The following is a 16,074-nucleotide window of genomic DNA, read 5'->3' on the forward strand; positions in this document are numbered from 1 at the left end:
ATCTCTGCTCACACAGACATGCACTTGTAATCCGAGCAGTATGTGGTTTGAAGTTGTCCTGCTGGAAAATGCAGGGACATTCCTGGAAAAGATGATGCTGGATGGCAATATATGTTGCTCCAACATTTGTACATATCTGTCTGCATTCATGAGCTTCTCACAGATGTGAGATTTACCCATGCCGTGGGCACTGACACACCCCTGGCCCATGCAGACACAGGCTTTTGGACCTGATGCTAATAACAGCTTAGATGGTCCTTTTCTTCTTTGGTAACAAGACAACTTTGTAATGCTGCCTTCAACACCATAGATCACAACATACTCTTGAAAAGGCTGGAGAATTCTGTTGGCATTAGTGGACTTGCATTAGCATGGTTTAGGTCCTATTTCGCAGACCACTACCACTTTGTCTGTGTAAACGAGGAATTGTCAAATCAAACAAAAGTATGGAGTGCCACAGGGATCAGTTTTAGGGCCTCCTTATATATGCTTTCCCTGGGAGATATTACCAGGAATTGTGGAATAAATTTACAATGTTATGCTGATGATACCCAACTTTATATTTCTTCGAAACCCAGATTGTAAGGCCAAAAATTCCCTTTTAATCAATTCCAACAAAAAAGAGGAACTTATTATTGGACCAAAAACCTGTTACAGATTTACTGTTACATTGTCTTCAACAGTGAAGAACTTATATTTGATACAAATCTGCCCTTTGAAAATCTAATTACCAATGTGAACCAATTGTAGAACAGCAACAGCTTCAACCTGAGAAATATTGCTGAATTACGACACGTGCACTCTGTTGCTAAAAAAAAATATTAATAACCTCAAGACTAGATTATTGTAATGCATTACTGGGAGGATGTCCAGCAAGATCAATAAATAAACTTCAATTGGTTCAAAATGCAGCAGCCAGAGTGCTGACGAGAACCAAGAAATATGATCATATTAGCCCCATTTTATCATCGTTACATTGGCTACCTGTTAAATTCCATATTCATTTTAAAATTATGTTAACTGTGACATGCTATATTCTGTCACGTTCATTATGATCAAAACAAAATTCTGGCCTGTTAATTGTTCCTAGAATATCAAAATCCACAAAAGGAGGTAGATCCTTTTTTATATTTGGCTTCTAAACTATGGAATAGTCTCCCTAACACTGTTCGAGATGCAGACACACTCTCTCAGTTTAAGTCTATAATAATAATAAAGGTTTATTCGGTTACTAAACATAAAACAGAATGTATATACAACAAATTCATTACAAACAAAGAAGGTAACCGAACAGGTGTAGGCTGAAGCCATGGCTTATTACGCCTACCCTATTTACAAAACAACAATTTTAGAGACTTTCTTACCCCAAGACCCAACTAATTTCTGCAATTCTCCAGCTGTGATCCTTGGAAAGATTTGGCCACTCAAACCATTCTCACCATGCGTGGAGACAATACAGACACACGTCCTCTTCCAGACCAATTCGTATCATTTGGAGATTCTTAATTATTTCCTTGAAGGTGGAAATGGGTATTTTCAATGCTTTAGCTATTTTCTTATAGCCACTTCTCATTTTGTAAAGCTCAACAACATTTTGTCACACATCATACCTATATTCTTTGGTTTTACCCATTGTGATGGATGACTAAGGGAATTTGGCTTGTGTGTTACCTCATATTTACGCCATACCTGTCAACACTCCCGTTTTTCCCGTGAGTCTCCCGTATTTCACAACCATCCCCTAATAATTTCACAACTCCCATAATTTGCATGACCCAAACCTCGTTATATAAATAATCACATCAATATATTATTGCAAGGTTGTCCAGTTGCCAGATCTTGTATGAAACGTATCCTACTCACACAATCAACACATCATACAAATTTCAACCCATTTGTGACCTTAACCTGGCAACCTAAAACCCAGTTGTGCTGTTGATATTTGCACAGGTAGTAGACGCAGGAAGTTAAATCAAGCATCATTGGTAGACGTGAGGAGAAAACAAAATATACATGTAAATTTAACAACAGGACGGAAGATTTTAATTTAAATCTCAAAGCCATATCGACAATACCAACGCCTTTTGCAAAGTTTTTCGCACTGATTTTAATATAGGACATGGTGGGAAAAATTACGTTACTCGGCACATTAAATCACGACGGCACAGTTTGTATGTATTTAGCCAGCCACTGACATCCAGAACCATTGAAGTAATCCAAACACATTTTTTAATCAATCCACAGATTTAATATTAGCAAACTATAGTTTTGGCAAGTCATTCAAGACATCTACTTTGTGGATGACACTAGTCATTTTTCCAAAAATTGTTTACAGATTGTTTCACTTTTAATTGACTATATCACAATTCCAGTGCTGCTGCCCCGCAACCCGACTTCTGATAAATGGTTGAAGATGGATGGATGGATGGACAATTCCATTGGGTCAGATGTTTATATAAACTAAGTTAACTGTGCCTTTAAGCAGCTTCATAAATTACAGAAAAGACTTTAGTCAATTGGCCAATTAGCTTCTGATAGGAGGTGTACTGAATTGTAGGTGTACCTGTGGATGTATTTAAGGCCTGCCTTCAAACTCAGTGCTTCTTTGCTTGACACCACAGGATAATCAAAAGAAATCAGAAAACAATTGTGGACCTCCACAAGTCTGGTTCATCCTTGGGAGCAATTTCCAAATTCCTGAAGGTACCACATTCATCTGTACAAGCAATAGTGCATGTAAAAATACCATGGGACCACACAGCCATCATACCGCTCAGGAAGGAGATGCATTCTCCTAGAGATGAACGTAGTTTGGTGCAAAAAGTGCAAATCAATCTCAGAACAACAGCAAAGGACCTTGTGAAGATGCTGGAGGAAACAGGTGGACAAGTATCTATATCCACAGAAAAACAAGTCCTATATTGACATAATCTGAAAGGCTGCTCAGCAAGGAAGAAGCCAATGCTCCAAAACCATCATAAAAAAAAGCCAGACTACAGTTTGCAAGTGCACATGGGGACAAAGATCTTACTTTTGGAGAAATGTCCTCTGGTCTGATAAAACAAGAATTGAACTGTTCGGCCATAATGACCATCGTTATGTTTGGAGGAAAAAGGGTGAGGCTTGCAAGTCAAAGAACACCATCCCAACCGTAAATCATGGGGGTGGCAGCATCATGTTGTAGGGGTGCTTTGCTGCAGGAGGGACTGGTGCACTTCACAAAATAGATCATGATTTCTCATGGCATCATGAGAAAGGAAAATGATATGGCTATATTGAAGCAACATCTCAAGACATCAGCCAGGAAGTTAAAGCTTGGTTGTAAGTGGGTCTTCCAAATGGATAATGACCCCAAACATACCTCCAAATTTGTGGCAAAATGGCTTAAGGACAACAAAGTCAAGATATTGGAATAGCCATCACAAAGCCCTGACCTTAATCCGATAGAAAAATTGTGGGCTGACTATCACACCTGGAGTCGCAAGTTCAAATCCATGGTGTACTGAGTGACTCCAGCCAGGTCTCCTAAGCAAACCAAATTGGCCTGGTTGCTAGGGAGGTTAGAGTCACAGTGGTCACTATACTGAGGTTCGCTCTCGGTGGGGCACGTGGTGTGTTGTGCGTGGATGCTGCGGAGAAAAGTGTGAAGCCTCACACACACACACACAATTCTACACCAATAGGTGATAATATATTACATGCTTTAAAATGTTGCAGTGTCTAGGACAGCTCAAGACTGACTTGGATAATGTCGCTGAAATTCTCATACTTTACAAGCATCATCGGCCATACACTGAACACAGATTTTTCTATAATCTGGAGCTATTGTCACAGACCTCAAAAATCTGTCTGCGACTACAAAATCTTAACAAAAATTATGTAGTTAGGGCTCAGTTTATGTAACTTTACAAATCCCAATAAAGTCTGAAATCATCTATCCAAAAGTCATGAAGGTGAAATGATGCCCAGCAAGTGCCCTTTTTTGACTGGTTTTCACCTATGAGAGGCCAGCTGCACGTCTGTCTATAAGAAAGACCTGCAGACCAATCGATTCAAGTACAAGCTTCAGTTCAATCTGCGTGACAGTGGCTTCATTACAATGTCAAGGGCACCGACAGCTAAAGCTTGTAATGTATTGTATATTCAACTGTACAGCACTTCGGTCAGCTTTGCTGTGTTTGAGTGTGCTTTAGAAATACATTTTACTTACTTCTATTGAGGGAGAAACAAAACAAAGCCTTGTCAGCTTGATTTCAACACTTACTTTGCTCACAATTATAATGAATTATCTAATTGTTAAAGCTAGAAGAGACAGAACCCTATCAGACCAATTAATGTTGATATGTAAATGTAAATGTAAAGTTAATAATTAATTAACTTTTATGTATAATAACTAGGTTCATGGGAGTCCAAATGATGACACCTCAGCATTTTATAGCACAATAGTAGGCTATTTTATTAGCAAACAGAGAGAGAGCTGTGAACATCAGGTGTGTGGGTCTCCCTTATTTAACATCAACACAGATGTTGAAGCTGAAGGAACAATGAGGTATTACATATTAAATCTACCTCAAACGGCCTTTAATACATGGTTTAACAGAAATATGCTACAACAGACATTCACAATATAAATGAAGGTGCAGGAATGCTGTACATGCAAACGACAGATATACAGTGTACTTGTCAAAAGTTTAAAAAAAAGAGAAAAACACATGAAAAACATCATGACACACTGATACGTTAGGATAGGTCTTGCATAGATTAAAACAAACAATGTAATTTGTGAAACAGTATACTTCTTACAGACCATCTATTTTCTTCCACAAACATCAAATTGCTTTCAAACAACTAAATGATTACATCAAGACACTAAAATATCAACCAACTGTCCCAAAAATCTACTTTGAAAATTACTTATTTGATAAAACAAAGAAATAAACCCAGTGAATGAAACATATTGCACAGAAAAGGGGCATTTGAAGTATAGCATCTGCCTGTAAAAAAAGAAAAACAACAACACTGAAGCATGATGTTCATTTGTGCAGATAGCATTTGTAGGAGTCTATTTTTAACTTTCCAAAGGCAGATCAAGATGCTCTATTTATACCGTATGAAGAGTCATTTTACAATCATTTGTCATTCAATAATAAACACCAATGTGCTTAAGACCTAAAAGCCTGGCATGAACATCGTTGCACTTCACAGATATTTTGAACTGACTGATCTATTATATATATGTTTTCTAAAAGTCTCAAATTCTTTACGTGCAACCTATTAAATGAAGTGCTCAACTTCAGAGACATTTAGACGACAGGAAGGGAACTTGTGTTCTGAAATAATTTTGCATTCCCTCACAATACCTTTATCTATCCTATAAGAAATGTTATTTGATTTTTTATCCACTTTTCTCCCAATTTTGGAATGCTTCTGAGACTGTCAATCCACGCGTCTTATCACATGGCTTGTTGCGCATGACACCGCAGAGACTCACAACATGTGGAGGCTCATGCTACGATCCACACACAACTTACCATGTTGAGAGCGACAACCACTAATTGTGACCACAAGGAGGTTACCCCATGTGACTCTACCCTCCCTAGCAACTGGGCCAATTTGGTTGCTTAGGACACCTGACTGGAGTCACTCAGCACACCCTGGATTTGAGCTTGCGACTCCAGGTGTGATAGTCAGCGTCAATACTCACTGAGCTAACCAGGTACCCCCCATATGAAAATTAACAATGGTACAAGTTAAACTATAGTAACCTTGTTTGTTTGTTTTTTGGGGCAGAATAATTGATTTTTATTACCATAGTTTTAGTTTTCCTGCATTCTTACAATGAATATCATGGTTAAAATAGGGTTACTGTAGTAAACCTTGGTAAATAGTGTGGTTACTATGGATTTACAGTAGATCACATAGTTCAACTATGACTACTATAGTAAAAGCATGGTTCATTTTCGTAACGGATGGATAAATGTATTGCGAGGGAACGCAAACTATTGTTAGGGAAAGCAAAACTATTTCAGAAAATAAATTCCCTTCCTATCTTCTAAGAAGCACTGTGCTCAACAACATTTGACCAGTTTCAAAACGTTTCAAGGACACTACTGCAAACATTCAATTCATGAAAAACGTACAGATTCATTTAATCAAAAATTATAACTAAGGACAATGCGTCTAAAGCCTAACCTAGGACCAATCACACTTCCATCTTCCTTGCAACCTTATAGTTTCAGTGGCAGTAATATACAACCCTACCTAACTGAGAAAAAGTCTCTGATATAATTGTGTTGCAGTGCACTTTTGCATTGTTTAGATCACCAAACTTCAAATCTAAGGATATTCAGTGATGGCTTGACAATCATATACAACACTCCAAGTAATTTAAAATACAGACAGCACTTAGATCAGCCAAAACTTTAAGCTTACACAATGTGAGATATATTAAATACTGGCATGTCAGAACACTTGCTACTATATTGTTTCCACATGACAGACAATTTCACGATGTAACGGTTTGTTTGATTATGGTCTGACCTACAGTATGTCAAAAATATACATTTCCTCTGAAACTACCTAATTATTTGGTTTTGTTCTGAAAAAATATAAAAGTATCCTCAATACATAGCATCTGAATTAAGAGACAATAACCCTATATTAGCAGGAATAATTGAATGCCTTCTTTATAGCAGGCCTACATATGTTTTTGGTCTGAGGTAAGTAGTGTCAGTCAAATTAAACCCCAACAGGGTAATCAGGACCCCGACACAAAGCCGTGGGCTCTCTCTTGTATCATCCTGAACCGGTTTATCCTGCTAATGACCAAATGACTGTACATGATCCTGCTTGTTACAAGGCTACCAAAAAATGGTCAATATTGATCTGAGATAATATATTTATATATATTCATGTGAGACAAAAGAGACTGCCGAGTTATCTGAGAGATATGAAACAAGCACATCGTGGGAGAACAGTCAATAATACAGTTTAGTGGTCATTATAACAAAAATATTTGACTGCACAATATCTTTATTGAGTCTAAAAAATATGATTTACCTTTATAGGTCCAAAAGACCTGTTTGATTTTTGAAATCTTATCTGAGAAGTATGGTTTAGCCATCTATTTCTGAACCCACTAAGCACAAACAACATATTGTAATTTTGTTGCTTTCACAAAATAAAGTTACTTCTTTATATTATGCTGAACTTTACAGAGCCCCTTATGTGTCAAGCTGGGTAAAACAAAACGGTACTAATGTTATGCCTCAACTCTGCCACACTCATTTGTTCACCCCCGCATTTTCTGTGCTGATTTTTAGGAAAAATCTGCTGAAAGGTTTAAACACAGCAACTTTAAATAAATGGACCTGAGAGTACTACACTCTTATTGGTAGCTTTAAGCATCTTGAAATTAGCCAAAATATTTCATAAACAAACATGCAAGGGATGGGGAATGCGCAGAACTTTTATGAATGACAGATGTTCTGTGTGCAGATTCTGTCTGGGCCTCATTCAGAAATAGACTGAATTAACATCTACAGATGCACAATTGACTGTACTCTGTCTGACTGCCTGTATGGGAGCTGCTCCACTCGAGATTGCAAAGCACTGCTGAAGATGGTGCAGTCTGGTCAGTGAGCTCCTGAAAATACTGCATATCAACTAGAGGTAGATGATAGATTGGTTTTACCTATTAATTGGTGCCGATAGTTGCTTTTTGGAACTATCAGTTATCAGCAAACATTGATGTCTCTATTTGCAGATCGTTTTTTTCATAATTTCAAAATAAGAGTCCCCAGTGTGTTTCATGTCCCAATTTATGCACTAAATCGAATTTTTTTCTGGTTATTATGATATGGATTTTGGTTTAACAAATAACTGCATCTGGGATTTTATTCATTTTGGACTATTTGTCTTGGCCTGCCAAAGTAAAGAAATAATTTTTTTATTGACATTGTATAAATCGATTTGAACAACTATTGGCCGATTAATCGTTATCGGCCTTTCCCACCATCTTATTATCATATTGTCAAAATCAACTAGCGGTCGACCTCTAACATCAACATACAGCTTTGTTTTCAAAGTGTTTCACATTCTTGCACAACGTTCTCTACTTAAACTCTTTCATCCTTACACTTACCCTTAGGCACCCAGGAGCCAGACTTTTGAAGACATTATTTAGTAAATCTGTGGAATTTCATCTGTTCCCACCTTCAAAACGCAACTGAAAATTCACCTTTTAGACAATGTTTCTGAGATTTTTTTAATTGTTTCTGACATTTCTTTTGTGTATTTTGATATATTTTTGTATTCGGTCATTCTTGTATCTGTGTATTGTGTTTCTTGTCATGCATTTTATAGAGCTCTTTAAAGGAACTATTAAAATGTTTTATTAAAAAAAGTATTAGTTGTAAAAATACTCAACTAGATGTAAGAATGACATATCTGTCCTTAAAGGAAAGTTCAAACAACAGCATATTTCACATAATGTTGATTACCAAAAAATATAATGTTGACTCTACCGTTACAGTATGGCACTTACGATGGAAGTGAATGGGGCCAGTCCATAAATGCTAAAATACACTGTTTCAAAACTATAGCCACAAGACAGAAAAGATACACTTTATGTACGGCGCACTTTATTAGGAACACCTGTACACCTACATATTCATGCGATTATCAGCCAATCGAGTGGCAGCAGTTCAATGCATAAAATCATGCATAAGACCATAGTGTAATAAATAAAGTGCTCAGTGCATGATATTTGAGTAAAACTGCTTACTAACTTTACATTTGTAAAGTTATGCAATTAAATATTACAACTTTGTTGTCATAGCCAATAAACAGTAAAATCATGTTAACATGTATAATGTTTATGTTTTGCAGATATACATTTGAAACTGTGTGTTATATAACATTCTAGGACTGGCCCAATACACTTCCATTGTAAATGCCCTAGTGTAAACACAATTTCCTTCTTCCTTTTTTTAAAACCAGAGAAAAGTACAAATTTATATATATATATATATATATATAATGCCACAAATACTGTCTTCTGAACTTAACTTGTACTGAACCCAGAACATTCCTTTAAGGACACCAGTCATAAACTGTTTTTTCACAAACCATCTAGCAAACCTGTCACCTGGCAACCCATCTAATAGATGAATAATAATCACCTATTATACTGTATAATATGAATATAATTTTCTCTTTAATCATTCCCCTATCCTGTAAATGATCATTTCCTTACTAAATAAATAAATGCCAATTATTTATTGCCAGCTGCCACTTGATTCATTGTTGTACATTGATGAACTAAACGTTGACATAATTGTTAATGGGAATGTCCACAACGCCGCACTTTCTCTGTATCACAACATGTCAAATGCAAGAGTCATCAGGCTGCAAGAGAAAGCGTGCGCATGAATGACAGCATGACACCTCTGCATCACTCGCCTAACTCGCTCATGCTTTTATATGGACCCCTACTGTATGTCTAAAACATATGAAAGCTTCAATTACTATATCGGAGGTAAAGCGATTTGATGTGAAACAAGCATCGCGAGCACAGCGATGCACAAGCGGCATCATTTCACACGCGCGCTGGGAATTATGTAACCCACATAATTACACAATATCCTCAGAGAGCACAATGCGACTACAATTGAATGCTATCCGGGTTCGGTTTGTTACATATTTAAATTCTGCATGATAGCAGTCCTGTCTGCATGACCATCGACCCTTGTACTGCGGCCAAAATCCATCAGCATTTCACGATGACGTAGATATGCCTAACAATGGCAATCGTCGGTTGAGTTTAGTGGTTCCCTAGCTGAATTCATTTTCCAGTTTTCTACAAGACATCAGTGCGAAAGTGACATAAGCATAAACAAACAATGTTGAGGCGTTTAGCGCATTTGTGGTACATACATTTTTCTGGAAGGTCCTTTTAGATATGCGCGCGCATTGTACGGGTATATCGTTGGCGAAATTACGAATCCTACTATGGTGGAAGACACCACGTCACCTAATTAATATTCAAGAGCCACTCCTTCGCCGTAGTGGAATTCGTAATTTTGCGCATACTAAATGAAATGAATCCACCCGTTTTCCCATTCCCTCGGAGGAGAGATTTTAAACCTGTGGCGTCTCACTTTGTAATTGTATCCATTGTTGTTATCCCAAAATTCACCCCCTCGGACACAGTACTTTATGGCAAACTGCAGGGTTCCGCCACACTCCAGAAAGCTCGGGGTGATGATTTTGAAGCTAAATTGGTCCGTCAGCCCGTCACTTGAATGAGGGACGTAAGACGCCAGAATATCCATACATGTCGTCCAGCTATTTAAGGTGTACCTCAAATAGACGCTTTTCTCGAAAGCCAAGTTGAGGACCCGAACGATCCCCGACAGGCTGAATTCATCCGCATGAACCGACTCCAGCAAAACCTTCACCTCTTTCACTCTGTCTAGGAAGTGTGGCAGAGATCCTGGATTTGTGAAGAGCAGCTCCAGGAACACGGACTGGCTCGATGTGTTCGACTTGTCGAAGTTGTTCAAGTGGAGAGCTCTGGCTTTCTTGAATTTGTCAATGACGCGCTCTGGTACTTCAGGCATTTCCGTGTCATCAAAGTGTTTAATAGAAATCAGATCCAGACCGAGAGAGTCCGCGAATCGGACCCTTTTCTGAATGCTCGGGCTCTGGCTTCGTGCGATCTCTAGTTTGGCTCTTTCGGCCGGTGTGGGGAGAGATTTACACCTGCGGCGCGTTGTCGGGCTGTGCGGGGGCTTCGGGAACGACTCTCTTCCCCTTGGTTTCTCATTCACTACGCTGATTTCTAATTGTTCGCAGTCTCCGTGGGTGTCGTTCTCTCCCTCCATGTCCCCGTCTCCGTCCTCCAGTTTCTGCTCTGATGCTGCCAAGCTCCCGAACAGCCCAGCGATACAGCTGTAGTTTCTGGGGATGCAGTTCTTGGGAGGCAGCATTGCTACAGTCTCGTCTTCCATAAAAGAGTTGCAAAATCCGTTTAAATTCTTTAAGTCGAGGTCTGAAAAGCCGGTTACTAAAGCATGATACTGTCGTCGACGGTATCGACACTGCGGATATCTGAACCGGTCTTTGATGTGATGCTGCTGTCGCGACCGAATGCTTAATGTCTGTCAGTTAATGTTCAAATCCTACCATGCCAAAGCCCAAGGTCATGAATATCAATTAGGTGTAGCCGACCTTCCTCGCAATCCTTAAAGGGTCTAGTCAAGAACCATAATTAATATTAATGAGCCAAAATAACAGTAGATTCGTTAATTCGCTAGTTGAATACTGCGCTCTTATCAGAGTCTACGTTTCAGCCAATCAATGAGAAGTACAGAGCGACCGTCATGTCACATACTTAATATTCATGAAGCAAGTCGTCACCATAGTAGGATTCGTAAATCGTGCCGGTTAAAGAAACACACCCCTCAGCCACAAACAGCCCGTGCGCTCGATCACGTCTCTCACAGTAGAAAAAAAAAAAAAAAAAACACCTCAAGTGACGAACCATGTTATATTCTGGGGATCAAATGTCCTCATAAGGATAGTAAAACCTATCAGGGAAATTATGGCTTATTAAACATACTAAACGATGTTTTTTTTAATGCAAAAAGGTTTCTGTGAGGGTTAGGGGATAAATTATTAGATTTGTATAAAATCCATAAAATGCAAGTCTATGGAGAGCCACAATGTGTGTGTGTGCTCAAAACAACAACAATGCATGTAAATAGAATAAAATGTAAATACTTGTAAAATATTTAGGCAGTTTTTATCCGTTTAAATAATACGAATGGCAACACAAATGGCTCTACACTATGGAAAATAAACAAAAGCAGTATACTATCGAGGCGTCTTGCAGAACTACGTCACGTCTTTTCCCCCCACGTCACGCTCTCGCGCGCATCGCTGGTCGTCATGACATCAGCGTCCAAAACGGCAGTTCTGAAAATCAATTTATGCCTTTATACTCCATATATTAATCGCAGCTTATTCTTACAGTGCAACCAGCACGTATAAGATGTCAGGCTCGTACAATTTAATGGTAAGTTTGCAGTGTTAAATGAGGTTTCTTGTTAATTGTAAGTTTTATTTGTATTTGCTTTGTTTAGCCTTTTGGTATTAAATTCATAAAGATGTCAGATCAGTCGCTCCTCATCTACACATAAGTATTTTCTGGCATTACAGAAATGTTCCCTTTGTTGTGCCACAGGTTGCACTGTGATTGTAGCTTCCCGGAATGAATATCACCCAGGCCTTTGAATCAGACTTTACTGATGCTGAGAAACAACATGCAGTTCTGGACAGCACAGATGGGGACACAGAGGCATTGGACAGACAGTATGTCCATGTGCTGTTAGATATCAGTGAAGAGGATGATTGGATGGAGCAGGACAAACATGAGTTTCAGAGTCAGACTGGCTGGGAAGATGCTGTGAGTCTAATTAACACAAATGGTTTCATTTAAGTCCTATATTTAGCTGTTGTTTTTAGTCTTAAATGTTATATTGTAAATCATCCTTGAGCTTGGGAATATTGATGCTATAGAAATACAATTTAAAATGATTGTTATCAGGGTTTGAAATTAACAGCCGCCAACTAGGGGTAGAGTAGGGGGTTGACCACCCCACTCACAATGGCTGTTTTGGTAATTTTTTGTCTTGGGCACAATTTTGTTCATCTTTCTACACCAACAACCCCCAGAAGATGTGGCACTGATAGCTGGACCCTGCCTGGCCACCCCTGTAAAAAACTCCTGGCTCCGCCCCCCTGAGCTCTGGGACAGCGCAGAGCGAAACTTGCGTGATTCTCTTTGGCTTTACTCGATATCAGGGCGGCCGATGGAGACCACAAAACTTATGTGACCCATTTGAATTCTACAGAGAACATTCTAGTATAAAGCTCTGTAAGTTAAACTCAAACTGCTAGACAGCCCTGACATTTAAACAGCACTGACGAGGTAAAGATGAAACCAAATAATATACATGATCAGAATATCTGCATTAACCAATCCACAGTAATGAGAAGTCATCCATGGTCTTACCTGTGGTAATGGCCTTAACATTACAAATACCACTGTTAAACAAGGGTAGAACAATTGTAAACTTACATAAGGGAAAGCACAATTTAGAATGAAGGGGTGTTGCTGTTACAATACTGCTACAATATTTGTCAATATTGACAAATATTCATCCTTTTCTAACTGTCCATGCCATAGAAATTCTAAAGGTGACTTAAATAATTTTTGTAGTACAGTTTAGTGTAGTAGTGTGTCCTACTAAACTAATATCATTCATGTTCAAATAAACTGTCCAAACAAATGCATGCAGTTACATTATGGTCTCCATTTACCTTTCTCACTTTTTGCGAGCCGGGGGATTTTTGCTAGTGAAAATGTTGAGTGGCTAGTGACATTGGAACCTAGTAGCTACAGTGGCCAGTGAGCCAAAAAGTTAATTTCAAACCCTGATTGTTTTCTAGATTATCCCCTAGTTTAACTATGGTATCTGTAGTAAAACCATAACCACAAAATTAACCAATTTATTGTGAGGGAACGCAAAGCTATTTCAGGAAGAAAAAAAACAAATCCCCCCTTGTCCTCTAAGATCTAAGTACGGATCTACGCCATTGATTAGACATATTTATTTTAAAGTGAGAAACTCACAGACATGATTATTTCAACAGGTTGAGGGATGGGGGAGATCTCCCCCTCTTGCTTTATTCCTTCAAGCTCAAAGGAAGGGGAAGAGAATCAAGCAAAACATTATAGACTCTCATTGCATCCTCTGTGCTGAGCTGAATCTCCCTATCTGTTGCACAGCTGGAAGTGCTCCCGAACCTTGCTATGACATTTCAGATGAAAACTTCAGAAAGACTGACCCTATCCCTCAGGATTTTGTCATGGAAGCTCATAACACCCCTTCCTCTGCCTCATCAGATGTAATTCACTCTCAGCTAAATATATCAGGGCCATTAATCAATAAATTGCCATCTGGAGATGATCAATGTGCACACAACAAATCTCTTTCAGTCTGCTATTGCCATAAAGCTCCGTGTTTAATGCTAAAGGAAAAGGGAGTTGGTCAGGTAGGTCTCAGCTTCAACAATTTTAGTGTGTTGCCCCCTGTCAAAGAGTCCAGAAATCTGAGGAGCTCCAGTCTTTTTAAAAGGATGGAGCCAATAGACTGGTACCCAGCTGAGGAAGGAGTCATTGAGGCCATGACACCTGGCGCCACTGGTGCTGTCTCAGATGGTGAAAGAGTGGGTGTCAATGGTGAGAACAGCTATCAGGGATCTCCCACCTCTAAACACCGGCTGGGTCAGCGCAGCAATGACCTGCCATCTACTTGTAACATTATTTTGAATAAGAAGTATGAGCTGCCCTCCAGGACTGTAGCAGATACATTACCTCGGTCTACATACCCCCTGGGAGCTAACCTCAGACAGGATGAGCTGGCAAAGCCTTCCCCCAGGAACAACACTAGTTATAGACTTTATTCTGGACACAAAGTGAATAGTCAGAGAAGACCTGAAACTCAGCACCTAATGCTGACTGGAACGAGACTTCCAATGCCAGTGTCCAGTCAGAGAATATTATAAATGTCACTCTCTGTAGACTTTTTTTGTTGTTGCTTGAGTAAAGAGAGACAAAAAGAAGTATTGTGATTCTATTTTTATACAGCATGAGACTTGGAACACAAGGCTAACACTTTGGTGTTTTACCATACTTTTACTATTATATTGAACATATTTTAAACATTATATAGATATTTGTACCATAGTAATATTACATGAAAAAAAAACATAATCCCTCTGCGTGGGAACTACAGTTTTACTAGTAACACTATGGTTAATTTGTGGCATTAGTATTAGTGGAGTAAACCTGATGTAACCATTCTTTTGTGTGTGGTAAGGACCTCAGCATCTAATGCTGACTGGAACGAGACTTCTACGTACCACAAATTAATCATGACGTTACTGTAGTAAAACAAACTTTTTTGTTGTTTTTGTATTGACAGAATCATTATTATTATTATTATTATTTTTTTAGTTTTTCCTATTATTACCATGGTTATCATATAACAAATATCATAGTTCAAATAAGTTAAAAGTTATGTTTTTACTACAAATACTGTACCATAGTTCAACTACACTGAGGAAAAAAAGGAAAGCAGCTCTTTTGAAAATACAAAATCATTACACTTGAAATAATATCAATTATATTGTAAAAAGTCCAAGTTATACTCCAAGCCTTTATCAAATAGTGATATGATCACATTGCTATGAAATGTTCAAATGGATTTAGACTTCTAACAAGTGGTTCACTCAACGTCATTTACGGCTTGCTCAATTAATGTTTCTTTAGCATTTGGTCTCAACTTAATTTCATTGTGTACAATCTATCTATCTCTACGTTCACTTGATCCAATTGTTTGGGACTATCTAAATCATATTCATTGCATCAATGTATTGATGAAAACAGGTGGGGGATTTCATGTTCCCAACATGCTTTGCATGGGACTGGATTGGAAAAGATCATTTTAAATTTAAGTGTCATATTAATGTATTTCTATTAGTGCTGTCAGTCAATTAAATTTGTTTTAATCGTGATAAATCACATAATTTTTTTTGTTAATCTCGATTAATCACAGATTTAAAAAGCATTTGCTTTGTTTATCTATATAGTAGTGTTGTTTTCGCATCCACCTTAGTCAAGTCAGAGTCAAGTCCGAGTCTTTAAACAATCGAGTCTGAGTCCAAAAGGGTCCGAGTCTGAATGAATCTGTTCATGAATCTGAATTCAATTGTAGCCGTAAACTCAACATCAATATTATAAGCTTATTTTAAACTTCACAACTATGAAAAACAGTTTGTCAATATAAATGTAAGTTGTATTTCATATTCACATTTTATGATTACTATTGAACAAACTTCAGAATGAAAGCATATGCTTTATGTTTATGAAGACAAAACCATCCTTCAACACAATTCTTATTGAATTCTGTTGACTTTTCTCCTCCACTCAAACATACACCAAAG

At 38.2% G+C, this 16,074-nt stretch overlaps 2 protein-coding genes across 3 annotated transcripts; one reads left to right on the forward strand and one right to left on the reverse strand.

Annotated features, from left to right (window-relative positions):
* Nucleotides 1-4,443: 4,443 nt before the first annotated feature.
* LOC127661279 (protein phosphatase 1 regulatory subunit 3E-like) lies at nt 4,444-11,485 on the reverse strand. Its single transcript, XM_052151914.1, has one exon. It carries the CDS (start codon nt 11,010-11,012, stop codon nt 10,092-10,094), a length of 921 nt encoding a protein of 306 aa, XP_052007874.1. The 5' UTR covers nt 11,013-11,485; the 3' UTR covers nt 4,444-10,091.
* Nucleotides 11,486-11,667: 182 nt separating this feature from the next.
* Nucleotides 11,668-14,672, forward strand: LOC127661277 (uncharacterized). Of its 2 annotated transcripts, XM_052151913.1 has the most exons (3): nt 11,668-12,079; nt 12,248-12,469; nt 13,720-14,672. In XM_052151913.1, the coding sequence occupies exons 2-3, from the start codon at nt 12,275-12,277 to the stop codon at nt 14,632-14,634; spliced, it is 1,110 nt and encodes a 369-aa protein (XP_052007873.1). In that variant the 5' UTR covers nt 11,668-12,079; nt 12,248-12,274; the 3' UTR covers nt 14,635-14,672. The 2 variants fall into 2 exon arrangements, with proteins under 2 accessions (XP_052007873.1, XP_052007872.1); XM_052151912.1 differs by having other exon boundaries at nt 11,668-12,469.
* The last annotated feature ends 1,402 nt before the right edge of the window (nt 14,673-16,074 follow it).

Source organism: Xyrauchen texanus, chromosome 21 (genome assembly GCF_025860055.1).
Source record: "Xyrauchen texanus isolate HMW12.3.18 chromosome 21, RBS_HiC_50CHRs, whole genome shotgun sequence".
NCBI classification, from domain to species: Eukaryota; Metazoa; Chordata; class Actinopteri; order Cypriniformes; family Catostomidae; genus Xyrauchen; species Xyrauchen texanus.

Bases quoted from the DNA above. Each gene is read 5' to 3' on its own strand.
- LOC127661279 (XM_052151914.1), bottom strand. From the start codon at position 11,012: ATGGAAGACGAGACTGTAGCAATGCTGCCTCCCAAGAACTGCATCCCC.
- LOC127661277 (XM_052151912.1), top strand. From the start codon at position 12,275: ATGAATATCACCCAGGCCTTTGAATCAGACTTTACTGATGCTGAGAAA. The intron at 12,470-13,719 runs GTGAGTCTAATT...TTATTTCAACAG, and splicing joins AGACTGGCTGGGAAGATGCT to GTTGAGGGATGGGGGAGATC.